The sequence below is a fragment of the Antrostomus carolinensis genome, unplaced genomic scaffold, assembly GCF_000700745.2.
Source record: "Antrostomus carolinensis isolate BGI_N321 unplaced genomic scaffold, ASM70074v2 scaffold6965, whole genome shotgun sequence".
Classification (NCBI taxonomy): Eukaryota; Metazoa; Chordata; class Aves; order Caprimulgiformes; family Caprimulgidae; genus Antrostomus; species Antrostomus carolinensis.
The window spans coordinates 31,868-54,040 of NW_010314189.1; the positions used below are offsets into that span (position 1 = coordinate 31,868).

The 22,173-nt window shown below is 38.4% G+C and overlaps 1 protein-coding gene across 2 annotated transcripts in view; it reads right to left on the minus strand.

Moving 5' to 3' along the window:
* Positions 1-1,733: 1,733 nt before the first annotated feature.
* CDK8 (cyclin dependent kinase 8) overlaps positions 1,734-22,173 on the minus strand; it is a 21,085-nt gene continuing 645 nt past the window's right edge. Inside the window, exons 2-9 of one of the 2 annotated variants that reach the window (XM_029084863.1) lie at positions 19,861-19,992; positions 17,582-17,725; positions 15,579-15,648; positions 14,452-14,524; positions 9,314-9,411; positions 8,106-8,184; positions 7,828-7,986; positions 1,734-3,029 (exon numbers count right to left, since the gene is read on the minus strand). In XM_029084863.1, coding sequence (XP_028940696.1) covers positions 2,904-3,029; positions 7,828-7,986; positions 8,106-8,184; positions 9,314-9,411; positions 14,452-14,524; positions 15,579-15,648; positions 17,582-17,725; positions 19,861-19,992 — 881 coding nt within the window. In that variant the 3' untranslated portion in view covers positions 1,734-2,903. The remainder of the gene's footprint in view (positions 3,030-7,827; positions 7,987-8,105; positions 8,185-9,313; positions 9,412-14,451; positions 14,525-15,578; positions 15,649-17,581; positions 17,726-19,860; positions 19,993-22,173) is intronic. The other variant, XM_029084864.1, reaches the window with a different exon arrangement.

Consider the following 22,173-nt stretch of genomic DNA (forward strand, 5'->3'; position numbering starts at 1 on the left):
GCACAGCTCTCATGCCCAATGCTGCGTGCCGAGCTGCCATCTCCCTCATGGGAATTTGCAACTCCTCTATTAAATGTTCTCAAAGGTGCTTTCTTCTTCCTCCCCTTTCTGTAACTCTCACCTAAAAAGCTCCCCAGAGCAAAACAGGAAGAGGATTACTTTTTTTCTAGCAAAGTAATTTAAAGCCTTGCTTTCAGTAGTCCTAAAACCAGTATTAAAAGAAATTTTTTTTTATCCTTTATAATTGTCATTAATATGACAGAATCAATCTTCTCTGCAACAGAAATATACTCTGTCTTGAGGGCACCAGAGGTTATACCAAGGATTGAAAAACCTTTTCTTTCCACAGTTCTGGAGAAAGAAACCTCAAACTCCTCCTTGCAAATGACCAGCTGACTCGGACAGCAGAACAATCCAAATTTTAATATTTGACTTTCCTGTAGGATCTTAAGTTTGTTGAGGTAATCTGCAATATGTTTACTAGAAATGGAGCAGAATGAATGAAACTACTGCAAATGGAATAGTAGGCTATTTAGAACTAAATATAGAATATAATTTAGTTTTATTATAATTAGTTGATAAGCTGTGTCTTCATCTCAAGTATCTTATTAGTAAAAAAATTAAATTCAAGTGCAAACTTATGGCAAAAGGCCTTTTTGTCAGTGGGACACATTTCCCTTTGCAAAAATGCAATTAAAGCCAGAAGCCAGGCTGCTACTTTTAAACAAAGCACTGGAAACATCACAATATACTGGTATCGAATAAGGTTTGCATTAATAGGAATAATATTAACTATTAGGCATTAATATGAATATGCATCAATAAGAAAGCAAAAAATCTAGACCAATAGTACTTTGGCCAAAGTTACTCTTGTCTCCATTTCAGTACCTGGTAAGAAACCAGAGATACTAAACAGGCAAGTCCAAAGTGTATATATAAATTAAAGAAAGGATGAAAAAAGGCTTTAATATGAAAAACAAACCAAAACCAAATGTAAGACACTTGCACCTATATATTTATTTTTCACTCTGGAAATGGAGGCAAGCCAGATTTTGACAACACTTGCATCAAAATGAAGAGGGCACCACACAGTACTACTAAAGCAGCATAAACTGCACTCAGATTTTTTTTAATTTAGTTTTCAGTCTTCACTTAAACCTCTACTCCACTCAGGTAATTCCATCTTCACCTCAAACATGGCTTGTGTTTCAGGCTGGCTCCCAATTTGGTTTTTCTTGTGCCCCTCATCGGCCGCTGAGTGCATTTAAATTGATCATTCTAGCTGATATTCACACTACATGAAACACTTGCAGAAAAAAAATCCCGCATATATTTCTGTCACAAAATCATGGTGTGGTGTTAGGTACCAAGATAAGAATGAGTTACAGAAACCTCAGAAGAATTATTCAGGCAGGAACTTCTCTAGATTTTATAGATGAAAAGGAGCTGTCTGAGCTATGAAATGTAGCTAGCAATAAACCCACGTTCAGCGTGTCTCCAGCGGATTGGCTACACGTATGCAACAGGAGTAATGACATTTTATGAAGGCACTGGTAATTTTTTTCTGCTATTTAAAAAAAAAAAAAATTCCTTCTCAGCAGTTAACGGCAGCCTGCCCACTTGCAAGAAAAATTCCTCTCAGATACTGTTTCTCAGGACAGAAGCCGATAGAGAAGTACAATGGGGGAGCGGGATGATGGTGTTGATAAAAAGGAATACAGGCAAAGGTCATATGCAGATTTATGAAAAATAAATTTATTACATAACACCTTGTTTTAACAATGTTTTGATTTTTTTTTTTTATTCAGAATACTTGTGTCATTCATGTAAAATAGTTTGATACAGTACATTGTATGTAAGTTTTTCCTCATAAATTCTAAGGCTCTCCTAACACCTTGATCCTCTGCTGTAGGAATGGCACCCCTAAACAACGTGCGAACATTAAAAAAAAATTTAACTGAACAAAATTTAAAATCCACTACACCAAGCTGGTTCTCAAAAATCATGACGAAATAGCTGAATGGATGCCGCACCTTCTTAGGAAATATCATTCATGCTTTTTAATCCCAAAGCATGCTCACAAATCATTAACACCAACAGGAAAAAAATAGAACACTGTCTATGACAATCATTTTAGTTTGTTTGCTGAACCAAACATGTTTATATCAATGACAACATACTTATTTTACTATCAAATAGCAGCTTTAATACCAGTCAAGTCATAGATTTAAAAACAAAAACCAAAAATTTATGTTGGAAATTAATCTTTGGGACACTCAGAATTGCTGGGGAAAAATGCAAACGTTTTCATGTTCTTAAAAAAACCCATGTCGTAGCAATCATGTCGGTCATAAAACATTGATCTAGGTGGAAAATTAACCAACCCACAAAAGTCACTAAAAATAAACGTCTATCAAAATTGTCTCAATCAGAGTCACGGTTAGTTTGCTTTTTTGCCATGGTAACATATACTATATGCTTCAAGTACCAGTTCAAAGATGTTGTGTACTATTGGTCAGATAAAGTTGTTACATCAAGAGAATTCACCACATACGACAACAAAAATGCTTGCCCCTAGCACATTTCACAGCTTCAACTGCTACAGACTGTCACTGAAAAAAAAATGCATCGATCAGTCTGAACCATGTCAAGTAAACTATGGAAGTAGCATATCCACAATACAAACTGTGCTAGCACTTTCTTTTCAAGTCTAACCCCAAAACCAGGTACGATTGGGGAGCCACTACTCCGCTCTGTGGAAGGGGGTGGATCATGGTGGTCGGACAGGTTGGAGGTGTGGTTTTACAGTACATTCTCGTGGCCCAAGCCGGGTTCCAGGCAGGCAGCTGCGCGGCCGGTCCTGCAGCATTAGCAACAGTGCATTGACGTTATTGGGGTGCAGCTCAGTACCGATGTGTCTGATGCGAGTACTGTGGCGGCTGCTGGGGGGGAGTTGAATACCCCATGCTGCTCTGCGGCTGCGATGTGCTTGGTCCAGGGTTGGGGTAGGCAGCATGGGGGTTGGAACGCTGCAGAGGGGTAAAAGCAGAGGAAATGCAAACCTTCGTGTCAGGTAAAGCGCAAGACAGTTTCGCCTACGGGTTTACTTCTTCAAGAAGGTTACCCAAGGAAGTAGGTTGCCCAAGGAAGTTGTGGATGCCCCCTCCCTGGAAGTGTTCAAGGCCAGGTTGGATGAGGCTTTGAGCAACCTGGTCTAGTGGAAGGTGTCCCTGCTGCTGTCAGGGGGGTTGGAACTAGATGATCTTTAAGGTCCCTTCCAACCCAAACCATTCTATGATTCTAAGAGGTACCAAGCACACACTGTCTCAAAGCAGCTGCACTTCCAGGTTTCACTTACTCTGATTACAGCAGGTGCGGGTACGAACATCAGGAATAACAGCTTAGAAACTGACCCAATTGCCTCCTGTGAATCTACACCCAACACAGCCAAACCTCAGCCAGCCCTCTGGATGGCTACAGTACACCTGCACATTACATGAGGCTACCACTGCTCATGGCAGCTGTCATCTCCACTTGCTCCCTTCTCCTACCAAGAAGGTATGCTGGAGTGGAGGTCCCAACAGTTCAGCTTACTGCTGTTGAGCCACTCTGCATTATTCTGGAGATTCTCCTATGCAAAGGATACGTGTGCCACCCTTTTGTGTGACCTAGGAGTAACGGTTGAGAGCGCTAAGGTGTCATCTAGCAGAAGTCTCACAAATACCTGGAGAGTTAAATATAACTGCCACATGCTTCTCAGTGGAAGCAGGTAATTCAGGGGGAAATGGCCACAGACTGTGGCTTGGGAGGTTCAGGTTGGACATTGGGGTGGCGGGCTAGGAAATCACTAAGAACCCAGTATAGCACCAGCAGAACTTGCCCAGAGAGGCTCTGAAGTCTCCATCTGCGGAAGTTTTTAAGACTCAGCTAATCAAAGCCACAGCTGACCTGATTTAGCATTAGCAACACTCCCATTTCAAGTGGAAGATTGGGCTAGATGGTCTCCAGAGGCCCCTTTCAACCAGAACTCTTACAATTATTTATGGAGTGGAGCATTCATCATTGCAAGAAGTTCTGAGTAAACAAGCAACTGCCTACCTCAATTTTAACCTAACAGTTAGTTATTTACACATCATGCTTTATAAAGGAAAAAAAGACTGCATGTGCGATTTTCAATCTAAACATATGACCTTTTAGTAGCATTTAACATTTGATTAACAGTTTCAGTACATTACTGTGCTGTTTTACATTTATGTTAAAGTTTACAAACACATAAATTTTGCAGCATTTAGAAACTGCTGTGTAATTCCTGAACTCTTGATATCGCAAGATGTATTAGGATTTTTAGAAAAAGCTGCTTCTAGTAAAGGTCTGAAAACCTCTCTAAGGTGAATATTCCAGAAACAGGGTGTTGCTCCTGAGACCTGAATACACAAAACTTTAGTGAACCAACATCCTGAAGAAATAAAATATTAAAATAGCTTTACAGATTTTCTAAGTTGCAGCATAAAATAATAAATAACAACTCCATTTTTTTCCCTGCCATTCAGCATTTAGCACAGCAGCTATAATCAGGATGCTGAGCTGATCGTAGAAATGAAATGGCAAACTATTTGTTAACATATGCTCACAGGACTGAGCTAATTCTCTAGGGGTGGATAGTGTAAAGGGGAAGAAATGGCTGGACCAGCACTTAATACTCAGTGGGAACAAACCAGCACAGCTGAACTGCGCTGTTAACATAGCGACTGAACTTCTGTGACATTTGCCTTCAGTCTTGAGAGATGAGCGAAGTCACTCGTCAACAGAAGTGTCACAGCTCCAGGTCACCCTTCACCATGTAACAAATACAGGATGCACTCCAGAGAGCTAAAATCCTCAAGTGCTCTTTTTGCCCATGCATGGCTTCTTCTAGGACTGAAACTATCACAAGTTTAACCATTTAAAAACTGACCATTCACGTCAGTTGTAAACACTTTCTGCATCCTAACTTGTAAAACAGATCTTATTTTAAGATGGAGACAATTAAAAATAATCAGATTCTTTTTATGACACCCAGCGCAACGAACAGCTTCTGTTTAAGAACAAATGTGAATATCCAATCCTCTCTAAACACCATTAAGCACCCAAAGGGTTATCACATGCAAAAGCTCAGAGCAGTGGAACTGCTTCAGCCTGTTTAGTCACATTGCCTTTAGAAGTGTCACAATGCAGATTTAAAGGAAAAGGCAAGTAAGTCTGTGTGCCATGTGTCTACTATTTTTACACATGGCAGAAAAGGATACAAGGTCAACTCGCTCTGCAGAGCGTAATTCGACTTGTGAGTGGATGGAGAAACTGTCTTAGTGTGCCTTGCCCAGGAGATGGCAATCCTTCTTCACAAGCCTTACTTGGGGAATTTGAGCAAATTAAACGAAGAACAAAGGAACAGGTGTTTGATCAATACAGAGGGATGTATTGTAATATTTGTTTGCCGTCTCCTCAAGTTGCAGGATCATAAGCAAAAAATGTGAGGAATTTTTTTCAGGGAGACCTGAAACCACCAATAGGCAGCTTTCAACTGCTTTTGTTCTAGTGCCAGCAAGTTCAGGTCTTCTCCCTTTGATGACCATGTTTTCCAGATACCTTAATCAGAACAAATCAACCCACTGCCTTCTTGCAAAACTGGGAGGAACTTTTTTTTTTTTTTTTTTAAAAAAAACCAACCCAAGTGTTTTGCCTCCTAGAGAGACAGCAAGAAAATCAGTCAGGAGCAGTCAAGTTACCAGTAAGAGCTCCTGAGATAGCAAGTAACAGTTACCACTATCTCAAGGCAAAAGTGTTCTGAAGTTATGCTTGTCAAGGAGGGCTGCCCCCAGCTATAATCCTGGGATGGATGTATGAGAGTAGAAAAGTCTGGAGGAGCACCAGGTGAAAACAAACCAACATTAACTCCTGCTGAGGCAATTTGAGTCTTATGACTTCTCAACTAGCAAACCTTGCTCAAAGTGGAAGCTGCAGTTTGTTAAAATGCCGAGCTGCACTAGCAAAATGAGGTGAAGGGTGTGTGAACAGGGCACGTAAACGGGGCTCCCCGACACAGTATACACAGCCTCTGCATCCAGCTCCTTAGGTACGTGACTCAACACAAGTGGAAGATTTAAGATAGTTACATCTGCATTTTCTGCCTTAAAAATACACACATAGAAGTGGTAGAAAGAAACACCTAAAACGCCAAAACAGTGATCGACTGCAGCTTGCCAAACTGAAAGGAGTGAAGCTCCTGTAAGGGAGCGCTCTGTGAGGCATAACCCAGCTAAAAGAAAGACTGGTTTTTTTACTTAGAGGCACCCCAGTACTGTAGTTAAGGCTGACCACTGTTTCAAGCATTTCAAACAGCTTTAAAAATTTACATCATTCAAGAATTACTTGAAAACTGATATGCTGCTGATGTCCTGGGATAAGCTAAGCAAAGGCACTTGGGGACTATATGAAAGGTCTCACAATAAAGCTCCTGAAAATGACCTTTTAATTTTTTTTTTTTTTTTATTACTTGCAAGTTTTGGACAATGCTGGAAGTATACAGATTTATATAAGGATGAGGGTAATGCCCCCAGGCTGTCTTTGAGGATATCTGGTACTCTCAGGAACAAACTCTGAAATGCAAGATTTCAAAGTCCCTTGGTGTTTATGGAGAAACACTATCAAACCGTGAAAAGCAAGCTGACAGCAGCAGTTTTACTGACACTGTTCTTTAACTCTCCCTAGGTTTTGCTACAGAATATAAGCATAGATAAGTGGGTTTCCAACATCAGGGTCTCAGATTTAGATATGAATCTTTAAATTAACTGAAAAAACTGCCAGTAACTTCTGACTTCCCAATCTTTTGATTTCATCCAAGACTCTCTTCCAATTGGCCTTCTGTACAGTGCATTCCCTGTGAACCAGTATGTAATAGTTCCTGCAGGCTAAGATTTCCACCAGCATGCCTCCTCTTGAAATCTTCTATTCCCTTGGCTTCCAAAATCTGCCACCTCTCTACCTGCTCCTATGCAGAGCATTTGAAGTCTTTTTTTGTAATTTCTTAGCTTGCATTAACTAAAGGTTCTGTCCTTAACTCTCTTATCCAGTCTCCAGGAGTATCATCATCCAAACCCACAAATTCAGGTATCATTCCCTGGGATGACTCTCAGATATGCTGTTCCAGACTCTCCTGATTTCCTAATATCTGACCACAAGTTTAAAAGCAGGAAGGCTACAACACAGTTTTCCTCAAGCTTTTTTTTCCTACACTCCTCCTCATCTTCCTCACTCATTGATCGCCACCACTTCACCTGTCTCTTCAGATCTGTAATACTGAGTTTACTCAACTTGGAATCTCCCTTGGTCTTCAAAACAGAGATTATGACAGCATCATGCCAAAATATTGCTTTTCTATCCATTTGCTCAATTAAAAGCCCTGTTCAGATTCTTATTCCACAGCTTGTTTACTGCAATACCTTTTGCCTCCTACCATTACAGGCTCATTCAAATAAGGAATGGTATTTTTAGGTGACACAGAGCGCAGCACAACAGCCTCCTGGTCCACAATCAGCACTCCCTAATATGAAGGTAATAAATTAGTAACTGTAATGATCTCTGATACTGATTTCCTTACTGCTAACCTAAAGAGTATCCGTATATCAATTTACAGGCTAATCATCAACTGATGAATCTGAAAAAACATCTGAAAGATTCCCCCAAAATACCAGTTAATACAGCGGCATTTACAAAATTACTTTTTTAGTTTAAAAAAACACTGCTGTAAACATGAGAACCAAATACACAATATATGAATAAATCAAATACCTGATAGTCTGAGGTCATAATAAGTCCACCTGAGGTAGTGGTAGGAGGAACAACTCTCACTTTTTTCAGTGGGGGTCCCTGTGTGTGACTGTTGTCTTGGTTCCCTGGATGACCAGTTCCATTCGTATGGTTATTGCCCTGCTGCTGCTGCTGGTTCTTCTCAATTGTTTAAACACAAAGAAGAATTTCAACTCAAAAGCAGTACAAGAAATAACATGAAAACAGGAAATAGTGTGAAAGCCTGTGAAGCATAATGATACTGTTCTTCCAGTACTTACTTTGTCTCCTTTATCATCTGGTTCTTCTTCTGTTAAAAATTCTCGTTTTGGGTAAGGGATTTGACAACCTGCAAAAACACTGCCCCCCAAAAAAGTCTATTTATCACTGTATTAGAACAGAAAGGTTAGACCTGTAAGATTCATACTTCACCCATGCTAGTTTCAAGTTGCCTAAGACACAGTCTAATACCTGTAACTAATGAAGAAGTTTTCCCTGTCTTTCTTTCACCATATTCTAAACTTAGTAAACCTATTCACATTTATTTTCAATCTGCAGTTGCCTCTCATACACTTATTTATATTCCTAATAGTTTTCACAGTTTCTGGTAACTCCTGACTAAAATGGTGGCTGGAAAGGTAGACCTGTTAGATATCTGCAAGGGCATGAAGAGCTATCGTAATCCAGCTATTGTGGAATTCACAATCTCGGGACTAACTAAAAATACTCTTGGAAACTCCACTGACTATTAATAAAACCACCTGGAACAAAGTTTAAAAATAACTAGAAATTTAATCTGTCAATTCATATCTCATGGTCCACATGAATTTGCTACTGCTAGCGTGAGCTAATATTTACCTGCCCTTAATCAGTAGAATGTATTTATAATAAAGTCTTTGCACACCTGTTGGCATTACTCAAAGGTGTACAATCATGCTCTCTCGCTAGTCTTTTGGGAGGGGGGCTTAATATATAATGAAATCACTGTCCCTAAATTTTCTCTCTTTTGTAAATCTCCCTGCACAAACAAAAAAGAGGAGGGTCCACAGAAAATGGATTTAAGCTGTTAAGGATGACAGCACAGAGACAGAGTTGACTTCCCCCACCCACTGAATTTACAACAAAGGCTAAGACAGAAAAATGTAAACTAATTAGAGAGTGTCATCTGGCATTCTGGAGCAGAGAAGTGAACCTGCGGGCACTTAGCAGTTGTCTACAAATATCTGTAGCATGCATAATCAACCTGTCAGTGAATAACAAGATTAGTGCTGAGACTAATAGGATCAAAGTTCCATAAAGCAAGAGATTAATAAGAATGCTACTTAATTTTAAAAACCACAAATGGCATTTTAGTGGTTATAGCTTTCTTTGGTTGTTAGACAGTAAAGTATTTAGCTCAATAATCACAAACATATTTATAGCAGAGAGAAAGCACACATTTCTAAAGCATCTCTGGATGTACTGATAGGTTAATAAACTGACCACTTACTCAGATGTGGGAAGAGGATCTTCTAAGAAATAGGGATCCTGCATAGCCTGTTCTGAGGTAATTCTCTTTATTGGATCCATAGTGAGCAATTTCTGAAGCTGTAAAAATAAAAGATAAAAAGCTCTGCTTTACCAAAACCATTTGCAGAAACTTCAATGTGCTATTGCTGAAAGACAAGCGGATACAAATGCACCTGAACTCAAAACCCTCACCGTAAATGGCATATCCACATTATTGTCTCTGGTTGAAACAGTAACTTAATTTCCACTGGAAGAAGATCTATTTTTACTTGCAAAGCCCAGGACACTCAGTTAGTTCCAGTCACAAATGTTCTAACAAAAACATGAAAAGAGTTTCTATGATGTACGAACGCCTTTAATCACAGAATGGTTTGGGTTGGAAGGGACCTTTCAAGGTCATCTAGTCCAACCCCCTGCCGTGAGCAGGGACATCTTCAACTAGATCAGGTTGCTCAGAGTCCCATCCAGCCTGACCTTGAATGTTTCCAGGGATGGGGCTTCTACCACCTCTCTGGGTAACCTGTGCCAGTGTTCCACCACCCTCATTGTAAAAAATTTCTTCCTTATATCTAGTCTAAATCAACTTCTTTTAGTTTAAAACCATTTCCCCTGGTCCTATTGTAACAGGCCTGGCTAAAAAAGTTTGTTTCCATCTTTCTTATAGACCCCATTTAAGTACTGAAAGGCTGCCAGAAGGTCTCCCCTGAGCCTTCTCTTCTTCAGGCTGAACAGCCCCAACTCTCTCAGCCTGTCCTCATAGGAGAAGTGCTCCAGCTCCCTGATCACTTTTGTGGCCTCCTCTGGACCTTCTCCAGCAGCTCCATGCCTTTCTTGTGCTGAGGACTCCAGAACTGGAGGCAGCACTGCAGGTGGGATCTCACCAGAGCGGAGCAGAGGGGCAGAATCGCCTCCCTCAACCTGCTGGACATGCTTCTCTTGATGCAGCCTTGGATATGGTTGGACTTCTGGGCTGCGAGCACACATTGCTGGCTCATGTCCAGCTTTTCATCCACCAGTACCCCCAAGTCCTTCTCTCTTTAATGGTCTGTTCATTTCCCACAGGAAGATGTAGCACACACATATTTAGCCTGGTTTCTTCAAGTACACTGCACTTCACAGGAAGCAACATCATAGCCACCTAAATTCAATTCTAGCACTTAATAAACAAAAGTGATTCGTTGTCCATTATTGGTCATTATTTAGTATTGTCATATTAGTACATCTCCATTGTTATCCATATTTTAAAGATGTTACATTAAGTCACTCCTTAGGAAACCTTTATGCTGTAAAAGGTCATAATCAACATGTTCAACAACCCCAGATGGCCAGATAACTTTCTATCACCTATTCCAGTGCGTATTAGTTTATTTTGACTAATATGGACTCACGACACATCCGTGAGCTACATGCTGCTCAAAAGCGCAGTTGTGCAAAACTTTGAATTTTAGTTGATTTTTTTGCATGACATGATGCAAAATACTCTAGTCTAATAAGATGCCTCCTGCATGAGCACATCAACTGAGCTCTGGTGCTGCTGCACTATCACTGTAAGATCTCAGCCTCTATCTTTGTAACAAATGATAAATCGGGTATTAACCACGCGAAAAAAAAAATCTTTCCAAAATGCTTGTGTTGGTTACAAACAATGAAGATGACCACAAAGCATAAATATGTAGAAGAGAAGGCAAAGTATAATGTTCTACAAAATAGCTGAACTCATTTCAACTGAAAATCCAGCAAAACCTCACCCTTTGAGAAAGCACCTCTTTCTCCCGATGGGAAGGGTTAACAGAGGGCTAAGCAGCACACTAGGTTTTTGCTGCCTGGTGTCCAACTTCAAAAAATGGCATACAAGATGTTTTGGTAACACATAGCAGAGCAAAAATCCTAAGGTAATACACAAATGAAAATTTAAGAAAATAAAATTGACCTAACCAAAACAAAGTGAAAAAAAATTGTATAGAGTTACAAATACTGGTACTTAGATGGACATGCTACGAGAAGTGTTTAGGATACACAGCCAGGAACTTCTCTTCAGTAACTTCAAATAGCAATAACAGACATGAAGACTAAATTCAGCACAACATTAAAGATTGAAAAGTAATTCTAAAAACCATTTTGCTGTTTGTACTGTTTCTACTCTTCCACTCTCATTTTTCACCTACGTAAACATTTCAGAAGCTTTCTGTGCATTTGTCACTGCAGCATCTCAACAGTGATTTTCAATAAAAAACACATTAGAAACATCATGCTGTCTCCACGGGTCTGAAGATTTTTCTGTTTTAGGAATAGCAGACCAGAATGATTTTATTTAACTCGCACTGAATTGCAGTGATACATTCTAAAAGTAAGTGTTTCTTATTCAAAAGGGCTGGTGTACATGCACATATTTCTCCCCACGCACCCAGCAGTTCTGCGGACTAGAGCTGCACTGGGCAAGCAACAAATATGGGTAGAATAAGATAAATTTCAACTACTACACAGAAAAAGGAAAAATCCTGAGTCTTTATGTTTCAACATAGAATACAGTGACCAAGGCAAAACTACACCATGATGTATTGTCAAAGACAACGACCTTTAAAAGAAATGCTACACTTTCAAACTAAAGCTTCCCCCCCCCGCCCCCCATGGATCTAATAAGATATGTAAATTTGGATGTAATTTGCAAATAATATTCATTTTACATTTGCTATTCATACTTTTCATGGTATTAAATTCACCTTTTTATAAAGATCCAGTGGCACAATCTGTGTCTGAACTGGCCATCTCCTTTCACGAGCTACTAAGTGAGCCTACCCAACCATAATGCAGAGCTCCACGCTGCAGATAGCTCAGGTTAGGAAAGTACATTTTCTCTTCTCAGCCCTCAGTTTTAATAGCATGGTTAAGAACATAATAAATATGTAGTACCACCATCAATACAGCTTTGTTTTTCACATCATTAACAAGGACTCACAATAAGTTATTTCAGCTCTCTGAGTCTGCATGTAGTCTTTGTAGAATATCAGTTTGAACAGAACAATTCTTGTTCTCTCAAAGAGCTCAAAAAGCAATCCCAGGAGCCAGAAAAGAGGAAGGCAAAAAATGAGAAAGAATTGCCAACATGCTGAAAAATATCACAATCAAAAAACATTGCAAAATTCTGGCATCATTTCTGGCAGTTAGGTTATAAAGCTGTCCATCACATGCTGACAAGATGTGAGCAAACTTGGTCATAATCAGCAACACAAAACAGAAACCACATGAGAAGTTTAATGATCGTGCAACCATTATCGCACAGGGGATCAAAACTCCTATTCTGCCCTCTTGTTCAGGTGCCAGCACAGAAATTAAATCTTCTACTTATTATTGCAAATATTTTCTATTTTAAAAACTGTTCAATTAAAAGATCATCTGGCTGAATGACACAATAAAAATGCAGTAAACTGCACATATCACCAATGAATGGTACAATCACTACAATTCACATGGACCAAAGTAACCAAATGGAAGATGAAGCAGCACTCAATTAACCAGGAGCAGCAGCTTTGTACCCATTTTCTAGGGAGTAAACAAATAAGTAGAAAAGAAATCAGGAAAGTGAAAGTGAGAAAAAATGTAAGCTGCAAGAGCAGGAAGAAGCCAAAGTTGTCTCATGTTAACACATCCATTCTGCATGTAAAAGGGAACCATGTGCATCAATGTCAGTAAAGCACAAAAAATCTGGTTAATTCAAGTTGGGAAATCAAAACATTTCATTTTTGGCAATGACAACAATCTCTGGAATTACTAGTCCTGGAATTATTAGTTCTGGCATGTTTTACAATAGTAGATGTACACAGGTTTTTTTATCTGTTCTGATGCAGGAAGTAAAAGGGCTGTGAGACAGCTTGTGGAAGAGCAAGATCTTGGAGTATCTCTGGAAGAAACGATACCAAGAGATTCACTGAACTTGTTCAGGCTCTGGTGGAGGGGCATTCTGCGCCCAAAGAAGTTCATGACTCTGTGGGAAGCCCATATTGGAACACTTTGTTCCTGAGCTCTCTCAGCCCATGGGAGGGATCTCGCGTCAGAAAGAAGCAGCAGAGATGAACTGACTGCAACCCCCATTCCCTGTCCCTTCCCTTCAAATGTTATTTGAAGATGAAGTCATTGGCCATGCTATACAGGTTGTTGCATGGAAAAGGCTTTTACCTCAGATTGCCTAGGTATGATATGAAAATCTAATGCAACTGACTTTAATAGGCAGAACTGACTGAGTTTTCTCAGCTATCCACCACTAGTGATAAATACCCGCTTTCAGCTTTTGGTACAGTAACATAAGCTTAATTTTGAGAGCTCTGGACTCCAAATATGTCACAAGTCAAATCTGTAGTTGACAAGCAGCATGCTTGTTCCTGAAGAAGGCGGAGTTAGAAAGGTTAAGTACCAATGCATGCATTGCATAATTTTATGGAACACTGGCCTAGAGTGGCTGATGAGAAAGATCTGCAAATTCACTCAATTTGCTTTACTTAAGAGTCCAAGGACTATTTTTTATATCCAAACCCCATTCTGTGCAAAACATCATATACAACAGATATTTCAAGTTCATTGTTTTTCGCTTCTTGAATTACTTAATATAATTTTCAGAAATACTATTTAGGCATTTATATGAATATGAGATATTATATACTTTCCATGTCCAATATACCTTTTTAAGATCTATTTCATACCAAACAATAAGATCTTTGTAACTCCTAAAAATACATTTCTGAAGCTCTTTTATAAGTATCTATATGGTAAGAACTGGATTAATTTGGGCAAAATGGGATGGACTGCTTTGCCTGTGCATAACAGGCAGTTCAGTTCTTCACATATCAACATAAACTTTTTATGCATTACATACAAATATACAGATTGCTCAGCAGCTTTTGGTTCTGCTTGGATAAAAAGATCCATCAAAAATCCAGAATCTCTAACACAGAGGACTAGTTTCCTCACCTATGTAAACATCTGGACTTTACAAAAAGGTTCTTCACCCAGAGGGTGTTAAATAATAAAGTTAGTCACAGAATAACTGACATCAGCTCAACTCTCAACTTGAACACCTGTAACTTAATACGAGGGTTTTGAGTTTGTATGCATGCAAGAACTTACCAAGTGGAATGCCTTACTATCTGGTTTAACTTTATGTTTTTCCATATATTTGATAAGGCTGCAGTTGGTATACCTAGAGAAGGAAAAAAATGTGACACTTCTAATATGCAAATCTGATACAGCAAAGTTCTCTTAGTAGCCATGAAACATTGATAAGAATAGTTTAGTCTCCAGTGCTAATCCACTAAGCAGGGAAAAATCACAACTATCAACGACAGAGTTTGCTTAAAAATCACTCAGGCACTACAGAAATGCATGTTTCCCTCACATCCTTGTAAAAACACATCACATCCATGTAAAAAGCACACTTTTAACCCACATGCAGACACCAAGCTATTGCTTGGATTTAAACTGCCTTTTAGCAATTTAGCTACTATACAGTGTATCATTCTGTATATCTCTAATGCCAGTAAACGTGGAGATAAATACTAAGCCTATCTTAACACTCTCCTGCAGTGTCCAGGTTGCTACAAGAACATCCATAAATTCACTTTTCTGAAGAGGAGCTCAGAAATAAGGTTTCTAAATGGTTACAACAGCATGGCAGATGCAAGAAATGTATGTAACCGTACAGCCCCAAACCCCTCAGCATGGAAACAAGGCAACAGGGTAGAGACTTAAGTGCAAGTATTAGACTCTGGCAATGTGACAGCAAAACGGAAAGGTATTCTTTTCTGTAGCCTTCATAAGCTACCCTAGACACCAAACTTGACAATTATACCCACTGTTTGCTGGAAACAGTCTAAGGTTACCAAATCCCTTTTAAGCAGCTATCATAGAAAAAATCATTTCCCGTACCACAGATTTGGAAACAGCTGTGACAAGCTGTGCTTAGCAATCTTCACAGCCGTGTGGGGCCTTACTGGCATCACCCGTTGCACATCTGCTACCACCTTACCATTCACAGTCTGTCTCTGCCTGCTCGTCTGATTCACACCACCTCAACAGGCCAAGTTCACCATCATGAAACAACTTTATTTTTCTTTTTTTCATAATCTAAGTCATAACCATTTCATAGTCCTTATTTGGTATCTATGTAGAAAACAAATAGAGCTACAAGAAATTTAGGGTAGGAGGGAGAAGTAAAACATGCTTTCTTAAGAAAGCTCAACTCAAAGCAGACTTACGTGTTTCTCCGGAAATCTTTCATTAAAGTTGAATGTTCAGGCATCTTTTTTATGTCTTCCCAATCTTTATCTGCAAAATCAATATTTATTAATAACTTTTTTTCTCCCCCCCTCCCCCAAGTAAAACAAAGGCTTTCCGAGTATCTCCATAGCCCTGGTTGTTTTTTTAGTCTGCTCCTCTAACTTTGCAGTTACTTATTTCTTTGTACTCAGTGGCTCACATTCCTTCATCACCTCTTCACAATACCAATACCTGAGAGGTTCAAGTTGTGCGATTATTAACTCAAGAACTTTACAAAAACAGGAGTACACAAGCCTCCTGCAAACGCTGTCCCCTTCTAAGGGATTTTCCATTCTGACAGCACTGTCTTTAGCTACCGGAAAATGCCCAGGGGGACATTCTGCTGTCTCACCATAAAAAGAAATACTCTTAGTCAACAAAAGCTTAAGGAAAAGTAACATTTGCACACTCAAATTAAAGAATATTTCACCTCAACTCCTCTGTGTAGGCAAAGTCTGAAATGGATTTTAAAATAGAACAAAAAAATTACTACCAGCATGTAGCCCCAAATGTATTACACACTATAACTGGTGAAAAGACTCTGTGGGCAAATAGTTTGAGTCAAGTCAAATCTTTACTAAGTCTTATCACAATTGCAGAGCACTGGGAGCTTAAAAATAAGTGAATAAATAAGAGATTAATTATTTAGTTATTAATGAAATAAAAGATTCTACTCCTTCCCTATCCCCTATCCCAAAGACATATGAAACTGTTTCACATATTGTTTCACAGTTGTCAATTTAAATGCAAAAAATTTGCCACAATTAAACAAAAAATAGTATTTCTTAGTAAGAACCAGAGACCTTCAAAAATCAAATGCAGACCATTAGAAAGGGTTATTTAAACCAATCAATTAAGGAAACAAAAATGAGACTATCAGATATTTATGTAAGCTACACAAATACAATGTAAAACCCAAATGAAGAAAAGCATAAGAAAAGTGTAAAATACTAGGCTAAAAGCAGAAAAGGACAGTGTTGCTTGAAGAAGCAAACTTAAAGGGGATTTTCAAGAAGATAGAAGTACTTAATATGCAAAGGCAAGACTTCCAGGAATCTCATACAGCAGTATAGAAGCAATGAAGTACATACAGGACAAAAAAAAGTCAAAGGGAAAAATAAGAGCAAATTTAATAACAAAATTCTAGAACCACACAAATATAAAACCCACAAAATTCATGTGACAGGAAGAAGGAAGTCCACCAGAACAGTAAAGAAAAAGATTATTAATAGTGAATGGACAACTGCAGGGAACACAAGCAGTGAGGAAAAAGATAGCTAAAAAGTAAAAATAAGGACCCTGTTATTCTAACATCTGCAATCATGTGAACACCAGAAGATAAAGCATTAAATTAAAAGATGCAAGACAGCCTGTAGAAAAACAAGATATGTCCAACACTGAGGGGAAAATGCAACAAGTGATATCCACATTGTAATTTGTTTTGGTTCATGCAATCAGTTCTTTGTTCTGGTTTGGAATAAAGAAATTTTCATATCACAAGCTTTCTAAATGGGAAAAAAAAAAATTAAATACCCTTCCCTATTTCCAAATGCTATGTTTAACTTAGCATGAGTTAAACATCTGCAAAATATTCACTAAATGTATAGATCTTCGCTTGGTTTTGTACATTCATCAGTCACTTTCCAAATCTATCAAGTATTGAAGAAATGCAGAAATATTCCTTCTGATTTTTAATCATCCACCATTAAATGTGATCTTTTAAAGTTATAAAACACTGTATGTGTATACTCAAATATAATCCTATCATTAATAATAGGAAAAAAATCTAATATGACCATTAGATTCTAGCTTCATAATTCATGAAGTAAAGATTGTGTTTGAACAGCTTTGTTGCTTTGATCAGCTGCCACCTTCATATGCAAAGAAAGCAATACAGTTATCTTTCTTTGAACAGCAGTGATAAAAAATATACAGTATGTACCTGCAGGAAATCCCATTACATTGAATATTCTGTCCAGCTGGTCATGGTGATAAGGATTACTAGTTTTGATATCTTCTTGTCGACAATGGAATATTGGCTCTGATGTTAGCAGCTCTGCAAATATACACCCTATGGCCCAAATATCTTTAAAAAAGGAGAACAGAAATTTTTAAAAAAATCAAGTTAATCTTTCCAAAAGCATCTTGGTGAGGCAGAATGTTAGTTTTTAGCTTATCAGAGATAAGGTCGCTGCATTGAAAATTTCAAGTTTCTGTTGAAGTGCAACACTTCCTCGACTTTTCCTTTTAGCTGTGGATAGAGGAACACATTGAGTAACTATGCAGAAGTTTTTGTGGGGTTTTTAAAATTTAGTTACCCTTTATTGCTGTAAAAAAAAAATTGATTAAGAAAAAAACTAAAGGAAACTATTTGGATAGCTGTCCACACATAAAACAAAAATGAAGAAAAGCCAATCAACATCTTGCCCATCCACTGCCATACTGTCCCTGCCAAGAAAGGTGCCCTCTCTGATCAGCCACTGGGTTTATTAAGTATTAAATGACCCCAAAAATACAAGTTGAAAAGCAGCGATATTGGAATAAGCCAAATGCTATCTATAAAACCTTGCAGAAAGACTAACAATAAAATCGCTCTGTGCCCACATACCTCACCCCTTTTTTTTTGATAACATTCATTTTTAAAAAACAACCCCCTCCCACCCTTTCTATTTTAACTGTTGTGTCCCAAGCTGCAAAATCAGATAGCCTGAATTTTATCAGTTGTTCAGTTGTTTTCCTGATTTTTTTTCCTAGTACATACAAATGCAATTTTAAACTTTAATAAAGTAATGCTACTCTGAACCTTGAATGAACAAGAAAAGGTCATGAACAAGGACAAAAGCAAATGATGCAGAGAGCATAACCCCATTACTCAGTGTTTGAATACAGTCAGTTTTTATCTATGCTGAAAAAAAAAAAAAAAAATGCACTAAAGGCTATGACCATCCATGCAGATTCTCATGCTGCAAGCAGAAGAAAATGCCAGTAAAGCAAAGGAATGTGCAAATACAACAAAAAAGCTGTTTAAAAGAACATTTAAAGAAATCTATTTAATCTATAAAAGAAATACACTATTAACAGATAAGTAAATGAAAATACATTGAAGTCATAAACGTTAGGATTTCTGACAAACACACTGACATGATCTTAAAAAATAACAGCGAAGGTCTAAGGAAAGAATTTCAGGTTACAGAAACAACAACATGTACGTGACATACAACCTCCATGGTTGTGCAACGTAAGTGGAGCGTTGCAGGGGAAGTCAGTCCCCAGAAATAGTTGCCACGCTTTAACACATATTGCAAACCAGCCACAAGAGAAAAACTTCCCAGTTTTCTTTCCTACAGTCTCTCTTCCTTCCATGGCAAAGCTGTTCACATCCACTAAGGGTGAACCTCCCTCCAGTCTGCTGCTGGGCTACTCCTCCTGTCCTACAGCCACAGGACACAACTGCTCCTGCTGTCAGCGATCCCTTGCCCCTCAACTGGCAAGAGCAGAGACTGGCAGAGCAAAGTCAACCACACCATGCCAAAGCTGTTAAAATTCAGACCGATAAGTATGAAGTAAGCGATGAGGAAGATACAGCATTAAGCTGATGTCACTAATGCCATCCTGACAGTGTCTGCGTTCTGTGGGGCTTCAGTTTTTCTGGATATGCCTGATGTAGCATCACAGCTTAGCCTGTTGCATGACCTTGATCACATCTCACCACTTCAAGCAATTCCTATTCACACTTGTGCTTTCAAAAAGGCACAGAAAGAGGCTAAAATACAGCTTATTTTTACAGCTGAGTTCAGTGCAGCCAATATATTCTCCATTCTGCACACTCCCTATTTCATGTATTTACTACACTGCATAAAAACCTCCGCAATAAAATTAATGCACCATGCCTCATCATCATCATGCATATTCTACTAATAGTTCAAAGATGTCTGTATTGTGTATAACCTCTAACAGCATTTATGAAAATCTTGGGGGAAAGTCACATAAAATTATACCACATCACAGGCCATTTGGAGCCAAAACCCAGAAATATTTAATTCCTATATCTGTCCAGAGACCACAGTAAATGAAACAATTTGTCAAAGTTTAGTATTTCCTCAAGAATCAGTAACATCCCTTTAACTCAGCCACTGTCCTTTGTACATTTATCAGTGCTTCAGTATTTGGGTAGATTTTGCATAAAGAACAAAAGAGTAAATTTTTATCCAGTTTACTTACCAATAGCTTTGGTATAATGCCTTGCTCCAAGAAGCAGCTCTGGAGCTCGATACCAGAACGTTACAACTACTGGATCCAAGTCTGCTAAAGGCTTCAGAGGTGAATTAAATAATCGGGCAAAGCCCATGTCAGCTGCAAAATTCAAAGAGAAAAGCTTTAAAATTTTAGGAAGACTACCAATTTTTTTTTTTTTTAAATGAACTGATTGAGTTTACTTGTTAGTGCTACCATCACTGTGCTAAATAAAACATGAACGCAGACTGTAGCAGATATGAATTCTGTGTAGACTTTCTTAAAGCTTTTGTAGAAGTTACTGGATGTCATCACCTACAAAGTATATCATTATAAATCATTACTAACATGAGCCATTTAGAACAAAGAATTAACCATTGTTCTGAAAAAGCGTATCAACTCACTTCTCTCAGGACACTGGTAAATCCTGACTCATTTTACCTGATATTCTCTGGTAAAATATTCTATTCTTACAGGATGGTCTTTCAAGAAGCAGCATTTTAAATGTCAGCAAAATGCAAGTTCTGCAAAGGTTAGAATGATTTATAATACATACATGCACATCACAAAAGCTCCCTCTTCATGACGTTAGCTGTAGCAAGATTTCCTTCACACACAAAAAAGCAACTAACCTACAGCATCTGCCTCCCTACTAATTTTCTGTCGAGATGTATTTCCAGTATCAAGATGCTAGTGCTAAATACCGTTTAGGCTATGATTTTAAAATTCTCTTTGGGGGCATTATATCGTTAAAAACTGCTTTTTAGAATTGGTGGTATACAACTGCCTAGAAAGCTGTCTGAACTGCCAAATAGAAGTGATACAAGAAAAAATAGGCAGAGACTAAAATATACACCTTCTCCCACCAAATTGCTTTCCTGACCCACCACTCCCCAAATCCCAAGAAAGAGGGACTCTGTGGTGCAGGGATATACACATGCTGAGAAAGACTCGAATGAAATGAGATGAGTAGCCATTCTGAGGGAAAAGGACCTACATGCTATAACTCATTGGTTGAGGGAAACCTGCTGTGTAAATACGGGTCTCTAACTTGACTACACAAGCCTTAATAATTTATTTTCATATGCATTCCTATTTATGATTGTTTTAATGCATTTAAAAAGAGAAATATTTTTACAGTTTTCTACATTAAAATATTGATTATTCAAGATATGATCAAGTCACTTGTAACTATGAAAAATAAGGAAAATTGTTGGCAGAAAGTGAATTTGACTCAAAAAGACATAAAAAGCCTATAAAAATTATTTTAAGTTAAATACCAGTTATGTATTTTTTAGAAAAATTAGTTACACTGGAAAAGTGGAAGGCCTTAGTATGGGTATAACTTCTGCACTCTTTTCCTGCTATGGTAGTATCTTAAGAAAATACAAAAAAAGAAAATCTACATCTTGATAACACTTAGAAATCCAGGGTCCCCCTCCCTCTCCCCACCTCCGGGAACGGATGGCTCAGAGGACTGGTGGTCCAGTACAGAATCTTTCACCTGTCCATCAATAGAGTCTCATTAAATTTAGTTGTGTTCTAGTTTATTCCCAAATTAATTCAAAACCATCAGTTAAGAAATAAATGGGTGGTCTATGTGCAATTACTAGCAAGTAGTTGTGTACCACAAATATCACCACCACAGTTGAACATGAACGTGCCCAGAGGATGACCTATATTCTCAATTTTGGAAGCAACCGCTCTGTGAACAATAAGGTAGTAGGAAGAAATTTTCCTTTTCACGTCCATGCTGTACCTGTTTTGTATGGAGAAGACCTCAATCTCTATTGTCAACCTTAAACTTCAGAAGGGCATTAAAAACTTTCAGGGTAGGATCTGCAGAAGTGTTCAGCCCTGGCCTGTCTGCTCCTTGAATTTCGAAGGGCGAGGGAAGGACTAGAGCAGCACTGAACGCTCCAAGAAAATTCTACCCCAAATCTTTATACTAGTGATTAACAATGTAGTGCAGATAAACAAAACAGTAAGAGTACAGAGCAACAATGCAGAAGAATTATCTTGTAAAGAAAGCCAGAGGCAAGTGAAAAAGATGAATTAGCTTTAAAAAAAACCCCTTCCAAACGGGGCTGCATTACCATAACAAATAGAAGTAGGTTGTGCATTAGCAGACTGCCATCAAAGCACAGCCACACTAATGCGCAGCATGGTATAGCTTATTACTGTTAGACTACCGTTAATTTTTATTTATATATTTACTTTAATTTGAAACAATTGAATTTCTGCAAATTATCCTCTCACTGTGAACAGTAACTCCCACCAGAAAATGTTAAAATAGTGGGG